This window comes from Zalophus californianus, chromosome 11 (genome assembly GCF_009762305.2).
Source record: "Zalophus californianus isolate mZalCal1 chromosome 11, mZalCal1.pri.v2, whole genome shotgun sequence".
Classification (NCBI taxonomy): domain Eukaryota; kingdom Metazoa; phylum Chordata; class Mammalia; order Carnivora; family Otariidae; genus Zalophus; species Zalophus californianus.
In genome coordinates, this window is record NC_045605.1 from 64,908,684 (window position 1) to 64,925,800 (window position 17,117).

At 38.9% G+C, this 17,117-nt stretch overlaps 2 protein-coding genes across 4 annotated transcripts in view; both read left to right on the forward strand.

Moving 5' to 3' along the window:
• IPO7 (importin 7) overlaps window positions 1–5,659 on the forward strand; it is a 57,037-nt gene extending 51,378 nt beyond the window's left edge. Inside the window, exons 23-25 of the mRNA XM_027578959.2 lie at window positions 37–243; window positions 2,398–2,514; window positions 3,374–5,659. Coding sequence (XP_027434760.1) covers window positions 37–243; window positions 2,398–2,514; window positions 3,374–3,471 — 422 coding nt within the window. The 3' untranslated portion in view covers window positions 3,472–5,659. The remainder of the gene's footprint in view (window positions 1–36; window positions 244–2,397; window positions 2,515–3,373) is intronic.
• An 8,951-nt stretch (window positions 5,660–14,610) lies between these two features.
• The window catches only part of ZNF143 (zinc finger protein 143), a 64,933-nt gene continuing 62,426 nt past the window's right edge, over window positions 14,611–17,117 (forward strand). For 2 of the 3 annotated variants that reach the window (XM_027581600.1, XM_027581601.1), the window contains exon 1: window positions 14,611–14,929. The gene's annotated coding sequence lies outside the window, so the exon portion shown is untranslated. The remainder of the gene's footprint in view (window positions 14,930–17,117) is intronic. The other variant, XM_027581603.1, reaches the window with a different exon arrangement.

Sequence of the window (17,117 nt, forward strand, 5' to 3'; positions counted from 1 at the left end):
TCGGTGTTAACAAATGCACCTATTTATGGCTTGCAGAGGAACTGGGGAGTGATGAAGATGATATTGATGAAGATGGGCAAGAATATTTGGAGATTTTGGCTAAGCAAGCAGGTGAGGATGGAGATGATGAAGATTGGGAAGAAGATGATGCTGAAGAGACTGCTCTGGAAGGCTATTCCACAATCATTGATGATGAAGATAACCCTGTTGATGAGTATCAGATATTTAAAGCTATATTTCAAAGTAAGTCAACTTGTTATATGTAATTCATATAGCTCTATATGATCCATTTCCCTGAACCTTCCTGTTCTTATTTGTGTCTATCACTTAAAGAAGGGTTTTTAGGGATATCAAATCCAAACTCGACTATGATTGAAGGATTAATAGCTAAAGTATCCAAAGTTACTACTGTTGCCATAGAGTCATAGAGTATTTCCTCATTTTATTATGTTATGTAGATTGTCATATTGAAACATGCACATTATAGGAAAATAGTATAGTTCAAAATTGATATAATGACAATTCCTCTTTCCCACTTCTGATTTCTAACCTTTCAGCTTTCTCCAGAAGTATCCATTCTTAAATCTGTTTGTTGCATGTTTATGTATTTGTGTATCTTTTTTTTCCCTCCGGCTAAAACCACAGTTAAACTTTCTGAGAATTTGACCATTTTTAACATTAATGGTCTTGGAATCCCTTTTGTTTTTTTCCTGTAATACATTGTATGTGGCTTTACCATCCTTTACTTGGACTTCAACAAAATATAACATCTCCGTTCTATCCAACTTAAGAAATTAAAATTGGCACTATATTTGAAACACCTTTTTCTCCACAGAGTTACGACTATGCTGTCATTCCTATGTATTATAACTTTGTTGTAGAATAAATTCTCTGGTAACCAAGGCATTAGTCTTCCAAACCCATGACAAAGCAATTATGATGCAAGGTTACAGAAATACAAAGGAGTGGTTTCTGAGCTACATGGCAGGCAGCAAGAATTGATGGAGGTGCCAAGAATTACTGACTTGTTTTTGTGACTTTGTATTTTATAGACTTAAATACATGTTAATCCCAAAGGATGGTTTATAGTAGAAGGCCTGTGCATAGTAAATGCAATAAAATAGAAATAGAAAAGCATGTGATGGGTTGTCAGATTCCCCCCCAAATACCTCAAAATTACTGTGTGAAAAACTTCTTTTGTGGAAAGTCTTTATAGAGAACTTTTTTCTCTAAATCAGCACCCACCTACCCCTTTGTATAGGTACTTAATTGAAATAGGGAAATACATGGTCAAACTTGATATCCTTATATGTCAATTTATCTAGTGCATGTTTTTATGAAACACTGAGATTTTATTTTTTTATTTTTTTTAAGATTTTATTTATTTATTTGACAGAGAGAGAGACAGCGAGAGAGGGAACACAAGCAGGGGGAGTGGGAGAGGGAGAAGCAGGCTTCCCGCCGAGCAGGGAGCCCGATGCGGGACTCGATCCCAGGACCCTGGGATTATGACCTGAGCCGAAGGCAGACACTTAATGACTGAGCCACCTAGGCACCCCAACACTGAGATTTTTTTTTTTTAAAGATTTTATTTATTTATTTGAGAGAGAGAATGAGATAGAGCATGAGAGGGGGGAGGGTCAGAGGGAGGAGCAGACTCCCTGCTGAGCAGGGAGCCCGATGCGGGACTCGATCCTGGGACTCCAGGATCATGACCTGAGCCGAAGGCAGTGGCTTAACCAACTGAGCCACCCAGGCGCCCAACACTGAGATTTTAATACCTGGTCTTGTCACATGCTGGGAAAATTTGTTATCCACTTATTACAGATTGGGTTTGACCATTATTTTAGGCTATAATATAAAACGTGAGCATTATAAGTATTGCAGAGCTACCATTGGAAAAAGACATGTTTTTAAGAAAGGTTTTTGACGGGGCAGTACAGAATAAAATAAGGCGTTTATTTTGTACCATTTACTTCTTTCTTGATCTACTTAATGTTTCTGATTTTTGTTTTTTAATTTCGGGATTTGAGAATTCTAACCAAAGTAGCCTTGATCAATTGCTTTTAACTGTGAATCTTTTGTATAGGTTGGGTTATTTTAAAGTTTCTCTACTTTGTTACTTAATTATATAAGTACTGGTTTCAGCTCTGATTTCTTGCTAGAGATATGAAGTATGAGAATGATTAGATTTTTTTCAGCATAAAGCCAAACCAGAATTTTTTTCTCCCTATATCTTTTGTTTCATACATAACTTAAGTAACTTAAATTATTTTGGGGGAAATATAAAGTAGATTAGAATTTCAGTACTGGAGGTGAAGTAGAAGGAACATATTAGAAAGGAACTACCAGGCCTCTCATATTATTGCCCTTTCCCCCTTGTTTTCTTTTTGATAGCTATACAAAATCGTAATCCTGTGTGGTATCAGGCTTTGACTCATGGTCTTAATGAAGAACAAAGAAAACAGTTGCAGGATATAGCAACACTGGCTGATCAAAGAAGAGCAGCCCATGGTATGTCAATTGACCACAAACCCTCTTTAGTGCAATTGATGACTTGATACAGCTTTAACATTTTATATTAAATGATTTAAAATTACTTAAAAGGTACAGTTGTTACAGGTGAAGGAATTATGAAGGAATAAAGGAATGAAATGAGAAAATGAGTTCTGTTTTTGGCCATAGTTGACTGATTTTAAGTGTAGTCAAAGACTGCTTTCAGTGTGCAATAGCTTTGATAAAGTTGCTCAAGCTCATAGTGATGACTTAATAGTGGAAAATTCTATTAAAAGTATAAAAAAAATTTTAGGTTAGGAAAACTATGCTTTTTCTTAGGAATATTAAAGGAAATCCCAGACATCATCACATCTTACCATCTTTAAACATTTCAGTATGCATTTCAGGAAAGGACATTTTAGATAATACACAGCCTAACAATTTTCTATAGGTCTTAATACTATTAGTCAGATTAGTTTAATATTAAAAATAGTATCCTCCTTACAAAGAAGGCAAAACTTTCTAAGGTATTTTATATTTGGATTTCCCTGCACTAGATTCATTAGCTGTTACTCCCTTTGTTGAAGACTTGAGTTCTGATTCAGTATTTGACTCAGAAAGGTGTATTTAAAGATTTTTTTTTAACATCAGAAAGTGAAAGTTGGCTAAGAAGTCTACAGCATACAACATGAGGGTTTATCGTCTCTCTATAATGTACCCCTTCCCCTCTCTTACTCCTGTATAAGAGAAGGAGGGAGAGGACAACTTTGGAACTAGTGGGTTTAAGCTTTTGTTAATGTCTGTCAATTCCTTCTCTTCTCCAAAGTAGTAAAATGATCAAATATTCTATTAAACTTTCACTTACTTGTTTTTTTAGAATCCAAAATGATTGAGAAGCATGGAGGATACAAATTCAGTGCTCCAGTTGTGCCAAGTTCTTTCAATTTTGGAGGCCCGGCACCAGGGATGAATTGAGTTATCACTTTCTTTCCTGCTGTGTGATTGTAGTGAAGAGCTTGTGTTCCTCCTAGTAGTGGTTCCAGAACTGGTTCATGTTATCTACTCTAAACTAATTGATCAATAGATGGACAAAAAAAACCCCAGGAGGTTGGACCTGATCATGCAACTTGGCACTGAAAAAGAAACCAGAGGGATTTCGGGGGGGAGGGTGGTAATTTGGGGGTGGTATTTTCTTTATTTTTTGAAGAAAGTAAGATTCTGACTGAAAGTTCAAGTGACACTGTGGAAATCTGAAACGAGGGGATGTCATGAAGGCAGCTTTTCTTTTTCTGAGGAAAAAATAGGCATGGGCTACAGGACTATTTAAAATGTCTCATTTACAGTATAAGCTCAAAGGTAGATGTAATTTTTACACCTATGAGTATTTGTCCAATTTCTGTCTCTTCCTCACCATTGGGTATCTATTCTTTATATGTAAATAAGATAAGGTAATCGATAGCCTTATTCAGTCTTCATCATTTTCATTCATCAAAGATTGTTCCTATGTAGATTATTGGACATTTATTGTAGCACTACATAACTGATTAAAAAAAATCTGTAAATGAATTAGCACTTTCATATTGAAACAAGCCTGCTAGCCTATGTATAAAATAGCAAAATGTTTGCTGTTTATAAAAAGAAGGGATGTAATGGGGTGGGGGGGCAGGGTAATTTCAGGTTATTAATTTAAAAATGAACTAGCAATTTTGTACCTGGTGACTTTGTGGTGCACTCACCTCTGATAGTGACTTGAATTCGGTATGTTAAAAGGGGTTAGTGATATTTCATTGCTGCTAAAAAATGGCAACTCCCTCTGTGTCCTGTTTTTTCTTAAAGCTCTCAGTGTACAAGTGGAGACTTGGATACAAGACCTTACTGTATCAAATAAGAAAGGTGATATTTGAAGCATGTAAATTGGATAGAAAGTTCTACTCTTAAAGAGTTGATCAAAGAGTATGGCTAAACATCTATATATGCAATCTATTAAAAGAACTTAATTCGGCTATTATGTCTTGATTTGATTGCAGTTTTTTCCTAATTATAAAACTTTACCCTCATTGGCCTGTTTTATCCTGTACCTAGAAAGAGTGCAAAATGCACACTTTTAAAATTTAACACCTGCCCATATTCCCCTCCGCCCATATTCCCTACCCCTCTTGTTGATTGTGGTATCTGATCTTAAATAGCTAGGCTGAAGGCACACGGTTCCCTCCAAAACCACTATTGATACCACTGCAAAAACAAGCCAGCAACAAAGACAATGTGGAGAGGTTGCCTTGCTTCCTTCTCTCCTAACTGCATGTTGAAAAATAAGCCTTTATTGATCTTAAACATCTGTCAGATGAGTCATACATTGGGTTATTTTTTTATATACATGTATACACACAATATTTCAAATTGAAAGCAACATCTCAATGGATTCAAAACTATTAAATGCTGTTGTCTATAACAGACTAGGAAATTTATAACTGTAAAAATGAAACAAATGCACATATTGATATTTAAAATGCATAATGAAGAAAACCCATTGGTGTTGTGTTTTTCTTGTATGCCAATAATTAAGCCACTGCTGTTGGCACTGTTTGGTTTTCTATTTTAACACTGAAGGAGTGAAAGTATTTCCTATATTTATGAATTTACTATGAAAATCTTGGCAAAAAAAAAAAAAAGTTGTCTGTCTAAAATGTGTGGGTGAAAACTGTTAATCAAGTGTGTTTCTACTTTTTTTTCCCCCAAGTTGGACACCATCTGTATACCCTAGGTTGCTTAAGGGGATTTCACTATTATATAAAATCAATAAAATTAAAATGGAGTAGTTGTATATATGCAACATTGTGTACAGAGGGGATATATTGAATAGTATTAAACATTTTCGTCTTCCTTTACCTTTTATCCCTTAATATCTAGTCTACTTTTTTAAATTTCAGACTTCAATGCTCTTTGAATTGATAATTCCAATTTTCACATTGTTATTGGAAAACCATATCTAATAAAGGTTTTAGTTATTCCCATGCACAGTATGAAAATTCTCATTTGCTTAGCTTTTATTCTAAGAAAATGTATTGGTATGTCTTTGAGAATAAGTTTTATTGTCTCCTCTGTCATACAATCCAAACTAATCTCCATTTATAGATTTTAATTGATATTAAAGACCTTAAAATTAGTTTTCAAGTGTTAGTTTCTAATGTATCAAATATATATATGTATATATATCAGTTATTTACAGTATTCCCTTAAATTTAACATCAAATTATAGTTTCTTAACAGATTATGCACCTTGATATTTGTCAGTGCTTCTGGATAAGGTTGTAGAACTTTGGATAAAAGTATTTACAGACTTGTAATTGGTTGCATGCAGATATTATTTAATATACAGCCTTTCCCACAGTTTCACTAACCTGTAACTTATTTAATTTATAGAAGTTAATTTTGATTTTGTTTGGGTTTCAATTTTTGTTTTGTCAAATGGCTGACAGTGTAGAATCTTCACTTTTTGTTAAACTTAAGCCATCTATTTTTTTTTTCAAAGCATACTCATTTATCACCATTAAAGGAAGTTAATCTGTTTCTCTCCAGGTAATAAAATGGTGATTGCTAAGCTAACACACCTTATCAAGATAGTGACTGCTGTCCTCTCCTCTGGAAGAGACCAGAGTGTAGAGTAGGGGTGGCCAAATCACAGCCCTACGTGTAGGCCCTGAAGCAAGAATGAAGAAAAAGTCATTAAGAACTGTATTAATATGACAAAACCATGTCTTTGGGAAGATCTAACACAATGCCTTAGCATAGTAGGCATTCCATAAGTGTAAAATGAATGGCCTAAAATTACATTAAAACATCCATCACAAAAATGTCATTTCTGTTTTATATAATTTAAAATTTGGTGAAGATTGTGACTTTTTTTTTTTAAGCATTCCTGAATTCTACGTTTTACCCTTGCTGAGGTTGGCCACTCTTGCAGTAGCATTTTGGTGAATGTGGTTCTTATAAAGGGAAACTAGGTGTCCAGTTAGAAATCCAGGACTTTAGTAATATGTAAGGAGAAACTGTCTTTTAAGTAACTTTTTTGGAAGTGACACACAGACACCTCCCTTCCAAGTTTTTTAAGCATAGGTGACCACTCCTTTATATATGTCTAGACTCTGCTTTCACATATAGATTGAAATTTGTCAATATTCGTATTGTTATACTCAATATTTGGATCCTGTATTTAAATGCTTCCTATCTGAGTCTTAAGATTTCTTTTAAAATCCTTTAATAAACTCAAACTAGAAATACAAGAGGGAACTCCTCAAACTGAAAAGAAGCATTACCAAAAACCTAAAGCTAATTAATGGCCATGATGATGAGAAACTAAAAACTTAACCCCTGCAATCAAGAACCAGACAAGCAAGTTTCCTGTTGCCACTTCTATTCAGCATTATACGGATAAGGCTCTAGCCAGGGCAATTAGGCAAGAAGAAACAAAAGGCTTCCTTCTAGATTAGAAAGGAAGAAGTGAAACTATTTGCAGATAATGTGATCTTGTAGAAAGCTTATAGGAATCCCCACACAAAAAAGCTGCTGACTAATCATGATTGCAAGACACAAAGTTAATATTCAGAAATCAGTTGTATTCTATACAACAAGTGAAATTAAGGAAATTCCATTTATAACCCATCAAAAAGTTTAGCAAAACTGAAAAACCTGTGAAAATTATAAACACTATTGAGAGAAGACCTAAACAGGTGGAAAGACGTCCCATATTCATGAATTGAAAAACAGTATCATGAAGATGGCAGTCCTCCCCAAATTGATTTATGGTTCTGTGTAATCCCTATAAAGACACAGCTACTTTTTTTGTTGCAGGAAATGACAAACATAAATTGTATAGATATGCAGGGGACTCAAACTAGTCAAAATAATCTTGAAAACCAACATGATTCTGTAGTCATGACAGGGGTCTTGGTGTAAGGATAGACATGCTGACTGATGGAATAAAATTGAGTCCAGGGGCGCCTGGGTGGCTCAGTCGGTTAAGCGACTGCCTTCGGCTCAGGTCATGATCCCAGGGTCCTGGGATGGAGCCCCACATCCGGCTCCCTGCTCGACGGGAGGCCTGCTTCCCCCTCTCCCGCTCCCACTGCTTGTGTTCCTGCTCTCTGTGTGTATGTCTTTCTCTCTGTCAATTAAATAAATGAAATCTTAAAAAAAAAAATGAGAGCAGAAATAAACCCTTAGGTTTATTTTTTTAAAAGATTTTATTTATTTATTTGAGAGAGAGAATGAGAGACAGCATGAGAGGGAAGAGGGTCAGAGGGAGAAGCAGACACCCCGCTGAGCAGGGAGCCTGATGTGGGACTCAATCCTGGGACTCCAGGATCATGACCTGAGCCGAAGGCAGTCGCTTAACCAACTGAGCCACCCAGGCGCCCCCCCTTTGGTTTATTTTTGATGAGGTTGCCAAGACCATTCAATATAAGAAAGAATAATATTTTCAACAAGTGATTCTGAGACAGCTGGGTATCTACCTTCACACCATACACACAAATTAACTCAAAGTGGTTCAAAGATTTAAACATTCAAACTCCAGAACTCTTAAGAAAAAATAATTGACATAAATCTCTGTGACTAAATTAGGCAACAGTTTCTTGGATCTAACATCAAAACACAAGCAATTAAAGGTTAAACAGGTAACTCGAACTTCATCAAAATTTTAAACTGCTTCAAAGGACCAGAAAGTGAAAGAAAGTTAAAAAAACCCAGAGAATGTGAGAAAATATTTGCAAATCCTGAATATACAGGGGACTTAACAACAAAGAAACCCCAATTTAAAAACAAATCAAGGGGTACCTGGCTGGCTCAGTCAGTAGAGCATGTGATGATCTTTGGGTTCTGGCCCCATGTTGGGCGTAGAGCCTACTGAAAAAAAAGAATTTCTCCAAAGATAAATGGCCAGTATCCTAGGAAAAGATGTTGAACATCACTAGTCACTAGGGAAATCACAAGGAGATACATCACACCTACTAACGTGTTTGTAATCAAGAGGGTGAACATTACAAGTTTGGTAAGGATGTGAAGAAATTAGAACCCTCATACATTGCTGATAAGATGAAAATGCTTATCTGTTGTAGAAAAGTTTGGCAGTTCCTCAGAAGATTGAAAATAGTGTAACCCAGAAATTCTCCTAGATACACATAACGAAGAGAAATGAAACATGTCTGCACAAAACATGCACACAATTGTTCATAGTTGCATTATAGTCAAAAGGTAGAAACAACCCAAATAACTATTAACTGATGGATGGATAAATAAAATGTATGGCCATACAATCAGTTGGATATTAGGCAATAAAAAGTAATGAAGTATTGTTTGTTACATGCTACAATGTGGATGAGCCTTGAAACAGTGAAAGAAGTCAGACAAAACATTCCATTTATATGAAATGTCTAGAATTGTCAAGTCCAGAGACAGAGTGGTGGCTGTGGGAGTGGAGAAGGAATGAAGAATTACTGCTAATGGGTGACACAGGGTTTCTTCTGGGGATGATATTTTGGATTAGACAGTGGTGATGGTTTGTACAGCCTTGTGAATATATAAAAACTACTAAAGCAAACATTTTTAAATGGTGAATTTTATAGACTATCTCAATTTTCAGTTTTTTCTTAAAAGTCAAATTTGGTTAAAGTTCTCTAAAAAGTAACCTGAAATGTTTCTAAATTAAAAAGTTTAACTCATGGTTATTCAGTTGTAATAGTCTAGAGTTTGGGAGTAATTACAGAGATTGTATCTCCCCATATTTTGTTTTGCTATTAGTTCCTGGTTTTTGGTTTTTTTTTTTTTTATTAAGTAACTCTAAGCCCATTGTGGGGCTCAAACCCATGACCCCAAGATCAAGAGTCGCAAGCCCCACCAATTAGGTCAGCCCGGTGCCCCATTCATATTTTAAATCCGATCACCCTGTCAAACAGCCCTATTACTGTAATTGGTGCCAAAGTTTTGGAGGGAGATCCTTAAAATTCTTTTTTTTTCCTGTAAATGTTGCATCACTGTTGTATCTTTTTTTTTTTTTTTTTTTTAAGATTTTATTTGTCAGAGAAAGAGCACAAGCAGGGGGAGTGGCAGGCAGAGGGAGAAGCAGGCTCCCCTCTGAGCAAGGAGCTGGCTTGGGACTCCATCCCAGGACTCTGGGATCATGACTTAAGCTGAAGGCAGACACTTAACCAACTGAGCCACCCAGGTGTCCCAGTATCTTTTGATATAATACATAGTATTAGGAATTTAAGACTGAGCCAAACTTTTTTTCTCAAAAAAATTACAGCACTTAAGTGTTTTTCTATAAAATAGTACCAATCTTACTGCTTATTTGGAGACATGAGCTTCACTTTAAAAAAAATTCTTGGGGCGCCTGGATAGCTCAGTTAATCGTCTGACTCTTGATTTTGGCTCAGGTCATGATCTCAGGGTCATGAGATTGAGTCCCCTGTCAGACTCCACACTTGTTGGGGAGTAAGCTTGTGATTCTCTCCCCCTCTCTTTGCCCCACCCCCAGGCCCGTGCGTGCACGCTCGCTCACTCTCTAAAAAAATATTTTTTTTTTATTTATTTGACAGAGAGAGACACAGCGAGAGAGGGAACACAAGCAGGGGGAGTGGGAGAGGGAGAAGCAGACTTCCCGCCGAGCAGGGAGCCCGATGCGGGGCTCGATCCCAGGACCATGACCTGAGCCGAAGGCAGACGCTTAACGACTGAGCCACCCAGGTGCCCCTAAAAAAATTTTTTTTTTAAATTCTCACTTTAGGGGCGCCTGGGTGGCTCAGTCGTTAAGCGTCTGCCTTCGGTTCAGGTCATGATCCCAGGGTCCTGGGATTGAGCCCCGCATCGGGCTCCCTGCTCCATGGGAGGTCCGCTTCTCCCTCTCCCACTCTTCCTGCTTCTGTTACCTCTCTCACTGTGTCAATCTCTGTCAAATAAATAAATAAAATCTTTAAAAAAAAATTCTCACTTTGTCTCAAGATTCTGTTTTCCCAGGAGTGCCCCGGGGGCTCAGTCCGTTGAGCATCTGACTCTTGTTTTGACTTAGGTCATGATCTCAGGGTCCTGAGATCAAGCCCCATGTCAGGCTCTCTATGGAATTCTGCTTCTCTCTTTCTCTCCCTCTGCTTGCATACTCTAAAAATCTTTTTTTTTTTTAAGATTATTTTCCCAGAAAAATAAAATCATGTTAAAACCAGTGGTTTCATTCCTGGACTAACTACTTATTCTGCTGAAATGCTGCAGATTTATGATGCGTATTAAACTGGTTTTCCTTCTGTCTGTAATGCTCTACTTTAAATTTAAGTAAATGTTAATTAGAAGCCAAAATGATAGCTAGAACGCCATCGAGGTAGCCAGTTTCAAAGGAATACCTGAAATCTTAAGAGGCTTTAGAAGATTTATAATACTTTGTGAATGAAAAGTGTATTTTCTTTTTAGTTTGCCACTAAGCAACACATTAACCACAACTGGTAAACCTTGAAGCTATTTGGGTGATTTTTTTTCAAATAGGGTTAATAAATTGGTCCAAGGATAGAGTTGGTAAAAAGAAAAAATTGCATTCATATTGGCATTATTATTGATCAGCTTGAAGGGAAATCATGCAATTAGTCACATTACCAGTTTTATGATACCTATGCTTACGTCAGCATATATACTGAGAACTGAGATTGGAATGTTTTAAATAACCTAATCATACACTTCGTAAAGTATGTTCTAATTAAACCTTGATTAATGTGGAAGCTGAACTGAGGTTAATTCAATGAGTTTATTACAGACCAAGGATTCAACTCTGGGTCCATGAGCCCTATGGATTTAAACTTTTTTTTTTTTTAGAGAGATTTATTTATTTATTTTGGAGAGTGTGAGCCTGGTGGGGGGAGGGGGAGAGGGAGAGAGAATCTGGAGCGAACTCCCCACTGAGCAGAGCCCAAGGCTGGACTGGATACCATGACCTGAGCCCAAACCAAGAGTCGGACGCTTAACCAACTAAGCCACCCAGGTGCTCCGGAACTTCATTTTTAAAAAATTTTTATTTTCTTTTTAAGATTTTGTCAGAGCACAAGCAGGGGGAGCTGGAGGCAGAAGGAGAAACAGGCTCCCCTGCTGAGCAAGAAGTCCAATGCAAGACTCGATACCAGTTCCCTGGGATCATGACCAGAGCCGAAGGCAGACACTTAACCGACTGAGCCACCCAGGAATCCCAGAACTTCGAACTTTTTAGTACATCTTTCATAGCTTTCATTTGAATCTCATAGGCATTATCAAGATGCTTCAAAACCACTGCTGTAAGGGTCCCTGGGTGGCTCAGTCGTTAAGCGTCTGCCTTCGGCTCAGGTCATGATCCCAGGGTCCTGGGATCGAGCCCCGCATCAGGCTCCCTGCTCCATGAGAGGCCTGCTTCTCCCTCTCCCACTCCCCCTGCTTCTGTTCCCTCTCTTGCTCTCTGTCGAATAAATAAATAAAATCTTTAAAAAAAAAAAGAACCACTGCTATATATATACCATTAAGGTGAGAATTAGAGACAGGCTAACATTAAGTATGTAAGAAGCATCTCTGATAAGCAGTGTGCTACATTTATCTACATTATCATATATCCTCCCAATTACACTGTGAGATTAAGTGGTTTTACCTTACAGATTACTTAACAGGTTCTGAGACAAGTGACACATCCATAACTACAACCCCTAATGGAGAGCAAGCTACTAGTTTGGTTTTAAATTCTTTAGTATTGAAAAAAAAACTACAAATTCATGATGAAAAAATTCAAATTTATTACAGAAATAATTTAATAAATCAAAGTGACCTATAATATCTCCTCCCAGAGATACTTTTAAGAGTTTAAGGCATCCTTTCTCTGTATTTTTTTTCTGTGCATGTAATACTTTAATGGTCATGTCAGTATACAAATATGCCAAAACCAAACATTCCTAGAAAGTTTTGAGGTACTGAAAGGAATGTTTTTAAAAACATGATGGTAACAGTTTTTAAAGGGCGCTAGAAATGTTAGCCTATTTATAAAATTAAGGAAATGGTTCAGCTTTATCTAAAAGCCTAGACCAGCACTGATTGGAAGTAAAGTATTTTCTTTTCTTTTTTTTTTTTTAAAGATTTTATTTATTTATTTGAGAGAATGAGAGAGAGAGAGAGAGCACATGAGAGGGGGGAGGGTCAGAGGGAGAAGCCGACTCCCCGCTGAGGAGGGAGCCCGACGTGGGACTCCATCCTGGAACTCCAGGATCATGACCTGAGCCGAAGCCAGTCACTCAACCAACTGAGCCACCCAGGCGCCCGGAAGTAAAGTATTTTCAACAAGCCATTAATTTGACAAAATGTATTAAGATATGAGACGGGGTGATTTGAGGAAAATTGAAGTTTATGAATGGCCCTGAATACTACGTACACTTCACTGTTCTATAGTCACTGGTAAATACTCTTTAACACAAAATTCCATTACCTGTCACAAAATCAGAATTAAGGTTTCTCTGAATCATTAGAATTATAGCATCCTATCCACCACCATTCAATTTTTACAACCACTCAGAAGGTTCTGGGGACACAAAGATGTCCTGTAGGTGCAATCTATAACTACAGGGTGATTTTTAAATTCTTTTTAAGATTTTATATTTACAGTGTTTTAATAAATAGACTAAAGGCATGGGACTCAGTAATAACTGGCTAAACTACATAAAAGTATTTTGATTGACATTTGTTTATAAAATGCAGATGGAAGGGAATGAAAGTAAATTAAAACACCTTGTTTTTCATCTGAACTTCACTTCTGACAAAGAGAATGTATCCATTGGGTACATATCTATTTTGTAAGCCAATTACTCCAGCTTCAAGTAACCCTAATCCAGTTTTGTGTCACATTTTTCATCTTTATAAGGGCGTAAAAAATAGAAACTACTTTAAACACCTAAAGAATATGTATTCAAAAGAAATTCAAAGTCCTATTTGCCTTCCAATGGAGTTTGGGCACCAATTATGCAACCATGCTTTGGTAAGGGTTAGTCGACCCCCACTCCCCACCAAAAAGAAGGTAACGTTAAAATCTCAAACCAGACTCAGTTAGTAGGCTATTTTTAACATCCTTTTGCTTTAATTTTTTGGCAATTCCATAATCACCTAAAATGCAAGCCACTAAATCAAGCACCATTCAGCTCTCCGGTTTTTGTAAGCAGGTCACAAATGTGTTGAAGCGATCAGCCACCTCATTCTCTTAGTCTGATTCTATAACTGGAATGTCCTACTGAATAAATCTTGTCTCCACACTATCTCACCTTTACTCAGCCTTGTTGTCAAAGCAAATGAACAATGAATATTCCTGAAAAGACTAGTATTGCCAATAGTTTAGAAAAAGTCTGGGTGAGAGTTACAAGAAACTATTACCTAAACTTCACAACTAATTTGTAGCCATTCTTAATAGTTTTGGGGAGCCCAAGTCAATGCTTTTCCCGCCCTCTTCACTTTCCTTTAATTCGCAACACAAAGACTAGGGAAAGCAAACGAAGGCAGCGACACCATTACAGCCCACTTCAAATTTAGAACCTAAGCAACATGAAAGCACCAAAATATCCACAGTGTCTCCCAGCAGAGACTAAGACAGACGACCGCCCTGTTGCCAAGCTCCATCGGAGTTTCGGCAGGGGGAGGAGACCCACTCCCCCACCAAATGATGCCGCGGCGACTTGAAAAGCGCGGGCAGGCTTCGCAGCCAGTGACCGGCATACAGCCGCTCTTGGGAAAGCAGAGCCCTCTCCCCAAACCAAAGGCCTCAGCTGGCACCGAGAGCCCCCAGGGAGCGGTCAGGCGTCTTTTTCTGTCCTAGCCCTCCCTACCACTTTCCTCCCAACGGGGCGACACTCGGCAATCCCTAAGCAAAGCCCATCCAATCTCCAGAGCGCGCTCCAGGAAGCCCACCGGGAGAGCCAAGGCCACCTCCTAGCCCCTGTGGGGAAAATGGCGCCTGTCACCCCATCTCCCTCCCGGCTAGTCACAAGGACCAGCCTCCCTCCCTCGCTACAAAATGGCGCCTCCCGCTGGGGCCCCAGAATCGGCATATATCACTTGTCAGCGAGGCGGTATCTCGCTAGTATGAGCGGTTCTGCCAACCAGTCAGACACAGGAACTTTGATTCCGCCCTTTGCACGAACCATTCAGGCGCTGGCTGCAAGGCCAGACGAGGCTAACGTCACGGAAAGGGGGCGTGAATAAGGCGGTCTCCTTTCGCGTCGCCTAAATTTGAGCCAATGGTAAGCAGGAAGCGTCTCGTGAGTGACGTAATGATCACCCAATGGAGGCTGGGGCGGGGCCTCAGACTCGCTATGCGGGTTGCGGGGCCTGGGGGCCGGGCGGCTGTTTCCTGTCCTGGTGCATGGTGGTCGGACGAAGGAATTGTTGGAAAATTTTCTCGGAGGTTCGTATATAAATGTGTTTTTACCCAGTGTGCATTATTCTCCGCCCGGCCGCCGCCCTCAGCGCGGCGGCGCGGGCCCTCTCGGGCCCGGGCTCTGACTCCGGCTGCTCAGCCTTCGCCGCAGGCCCTGCCGATCCTACGGCCGGCCTCGGTAGCGGCGCCTGGGCAGAAGCGGAGTTTATTAATAACCCGCGGCCGCCACTCTGGGGCGGCGGAGCTTTTCTCGCTGAGGACGCACCCCCCCCCCACTTGTCTCTGCGCGTTGCGCCCCGCCTGTTCCCCTCAGGGGACCGCCGAGGGGAGGGAGTGAAAGAGAGGAGGGTGGAGCCCTCGGGAGCCTGGCGGCGCTTCTCGGCTTGACCTCCGCGCGGGGCGAGTCCCCAGACGCCGCCGAGGCAGAGCTCCTCCGGCTGGGACGCCGACGCCGGGCTACGGTCCGCACCAGGCCCCATTACGACGTCGGCAACAGGACTGGCCCAGGACCCGCTCAGGATCCCGTCTGCAGATCGCACCCAGAATTTCCTCCCACCCATATCGTGCACAAATTTCTTGTTTCTCTCACTTTTTTTTTTTTTAATTTTTAGGTTACTGGGGCCTAACATCGAATATTAGAAGTTGTCAGTTTTATCATTGCCCTTTTTTCTCGGTTTTGGCCAGAGTTAACGAATCTTTCAGTTGCTTTGTCCTATATTACTGTGGAACGTGAACCAATTTTTATTCCCTCCCCTGTTGATTCTTTTAAAACATTTTTCCCCCATTAACGAAGCTAAGCAAAAAATAGGAAGAATACCATTGCTAAACCCATTATTTGTTTAAAATCCGCTTCAGTCTTTGCTTTGAAGTGTTTAATCAGCTGGTATGATCAAGTAGGGGTGTGATGAAAAATTGTAGGTTCAAGGTTGTGGTCTTTTTTCTGAGTGTTACTAGAAGATGCATGTTTTGCTGAGTTAAAAATCTGTGCAGTATTTAATGTTTGCTCTTACTGGATGCCTAGTTTAAGTTCATTATTAAAGTGTTTAGTAAGAGAACAGGTGATGAGATCACTTAAGATGCATAACTAATTTTATCCAGGTGTATTTTAACTACTTTGGAAATTATTTGGCGGTTTACAGATACTTGAGTGGCTATTTTTTCTATAGCACCCTTTTATTTTTTAAAAATAATATCTTTATCGATATACTTTATATACCTTACAATTCACACATTTGAAGTATGTAATTAGGTAGGTTTAATAAATTTTGTGCCCCCGTCACCACAGTCCATTTTAAAACATGTTCATCACCCCTAAAAGAAACTACCCGTTAAATTACTCCCCATTTATCCTTAAACCTGCCCCCTTCCCCAACCACTAATCTACAGATTTGCCCATTCTGAACATTTCATGTAAATGGAATCACACAGTATGTGGGCTTTGTGACTGGCTTTTTTCACAGCATATTTGCAAAGTTCATTGATGTTATAGCTTGTGTTAGTACCTCATTTCTTTTTATTGCCAAATAATATTTCATTGTATGGACCTAAGTTTTATTTAAACATTCATCTGTTGATGGACATTTGAGTTTTCACTTTTTGTCTGTTATGCTGCTGTGAACATTTGTGTACAAGCTTTTGTGTGGACATACATTTTCTTCTCTGTGAGATTTTTATATACCTAGGAGTAGAATTTCTTGGTCATACGATAACACTATGCTCAACGTTTTGAGGAACTGTCAGATTTTTCCAAAGTGGCTGCACCATTTTGCATTCCTCTCAGCAGTGTGAGAGTTCTCATTTTTCCATATCCTTGTCAACACTTGTTATTATCAGTCTTTCTGATGGTAGTCATCCTAGTGGGTATGAAGTGGTATCTCTTGTGATTTCGATTTGCATTTCGCAATGTTGTTAAGCATGTTTTTCATGTGTTTGTTGGCCATTTGTATGTCCTTCTTTGGAAGAATGTCTATTTGGATCTTTTCCCCATTTTGAAATTGGATTGTTTGTCTGTTATTGAGTTGTAAGCCTTCTTTGTGTAAAAGTCTTTATCAAATAGATGATTTGTAAAATGTTCCTAGCCCTTTGCTGGAAGCTGGGATATTGCAGTGGAATATGCATTCATCATGTTCTTCATGGAATGATGACCTAGCTAGATTGGGGAATTATGCCTCCACCATTACTTTAGCCATTATTACTTATGATGCATATGCAGTTT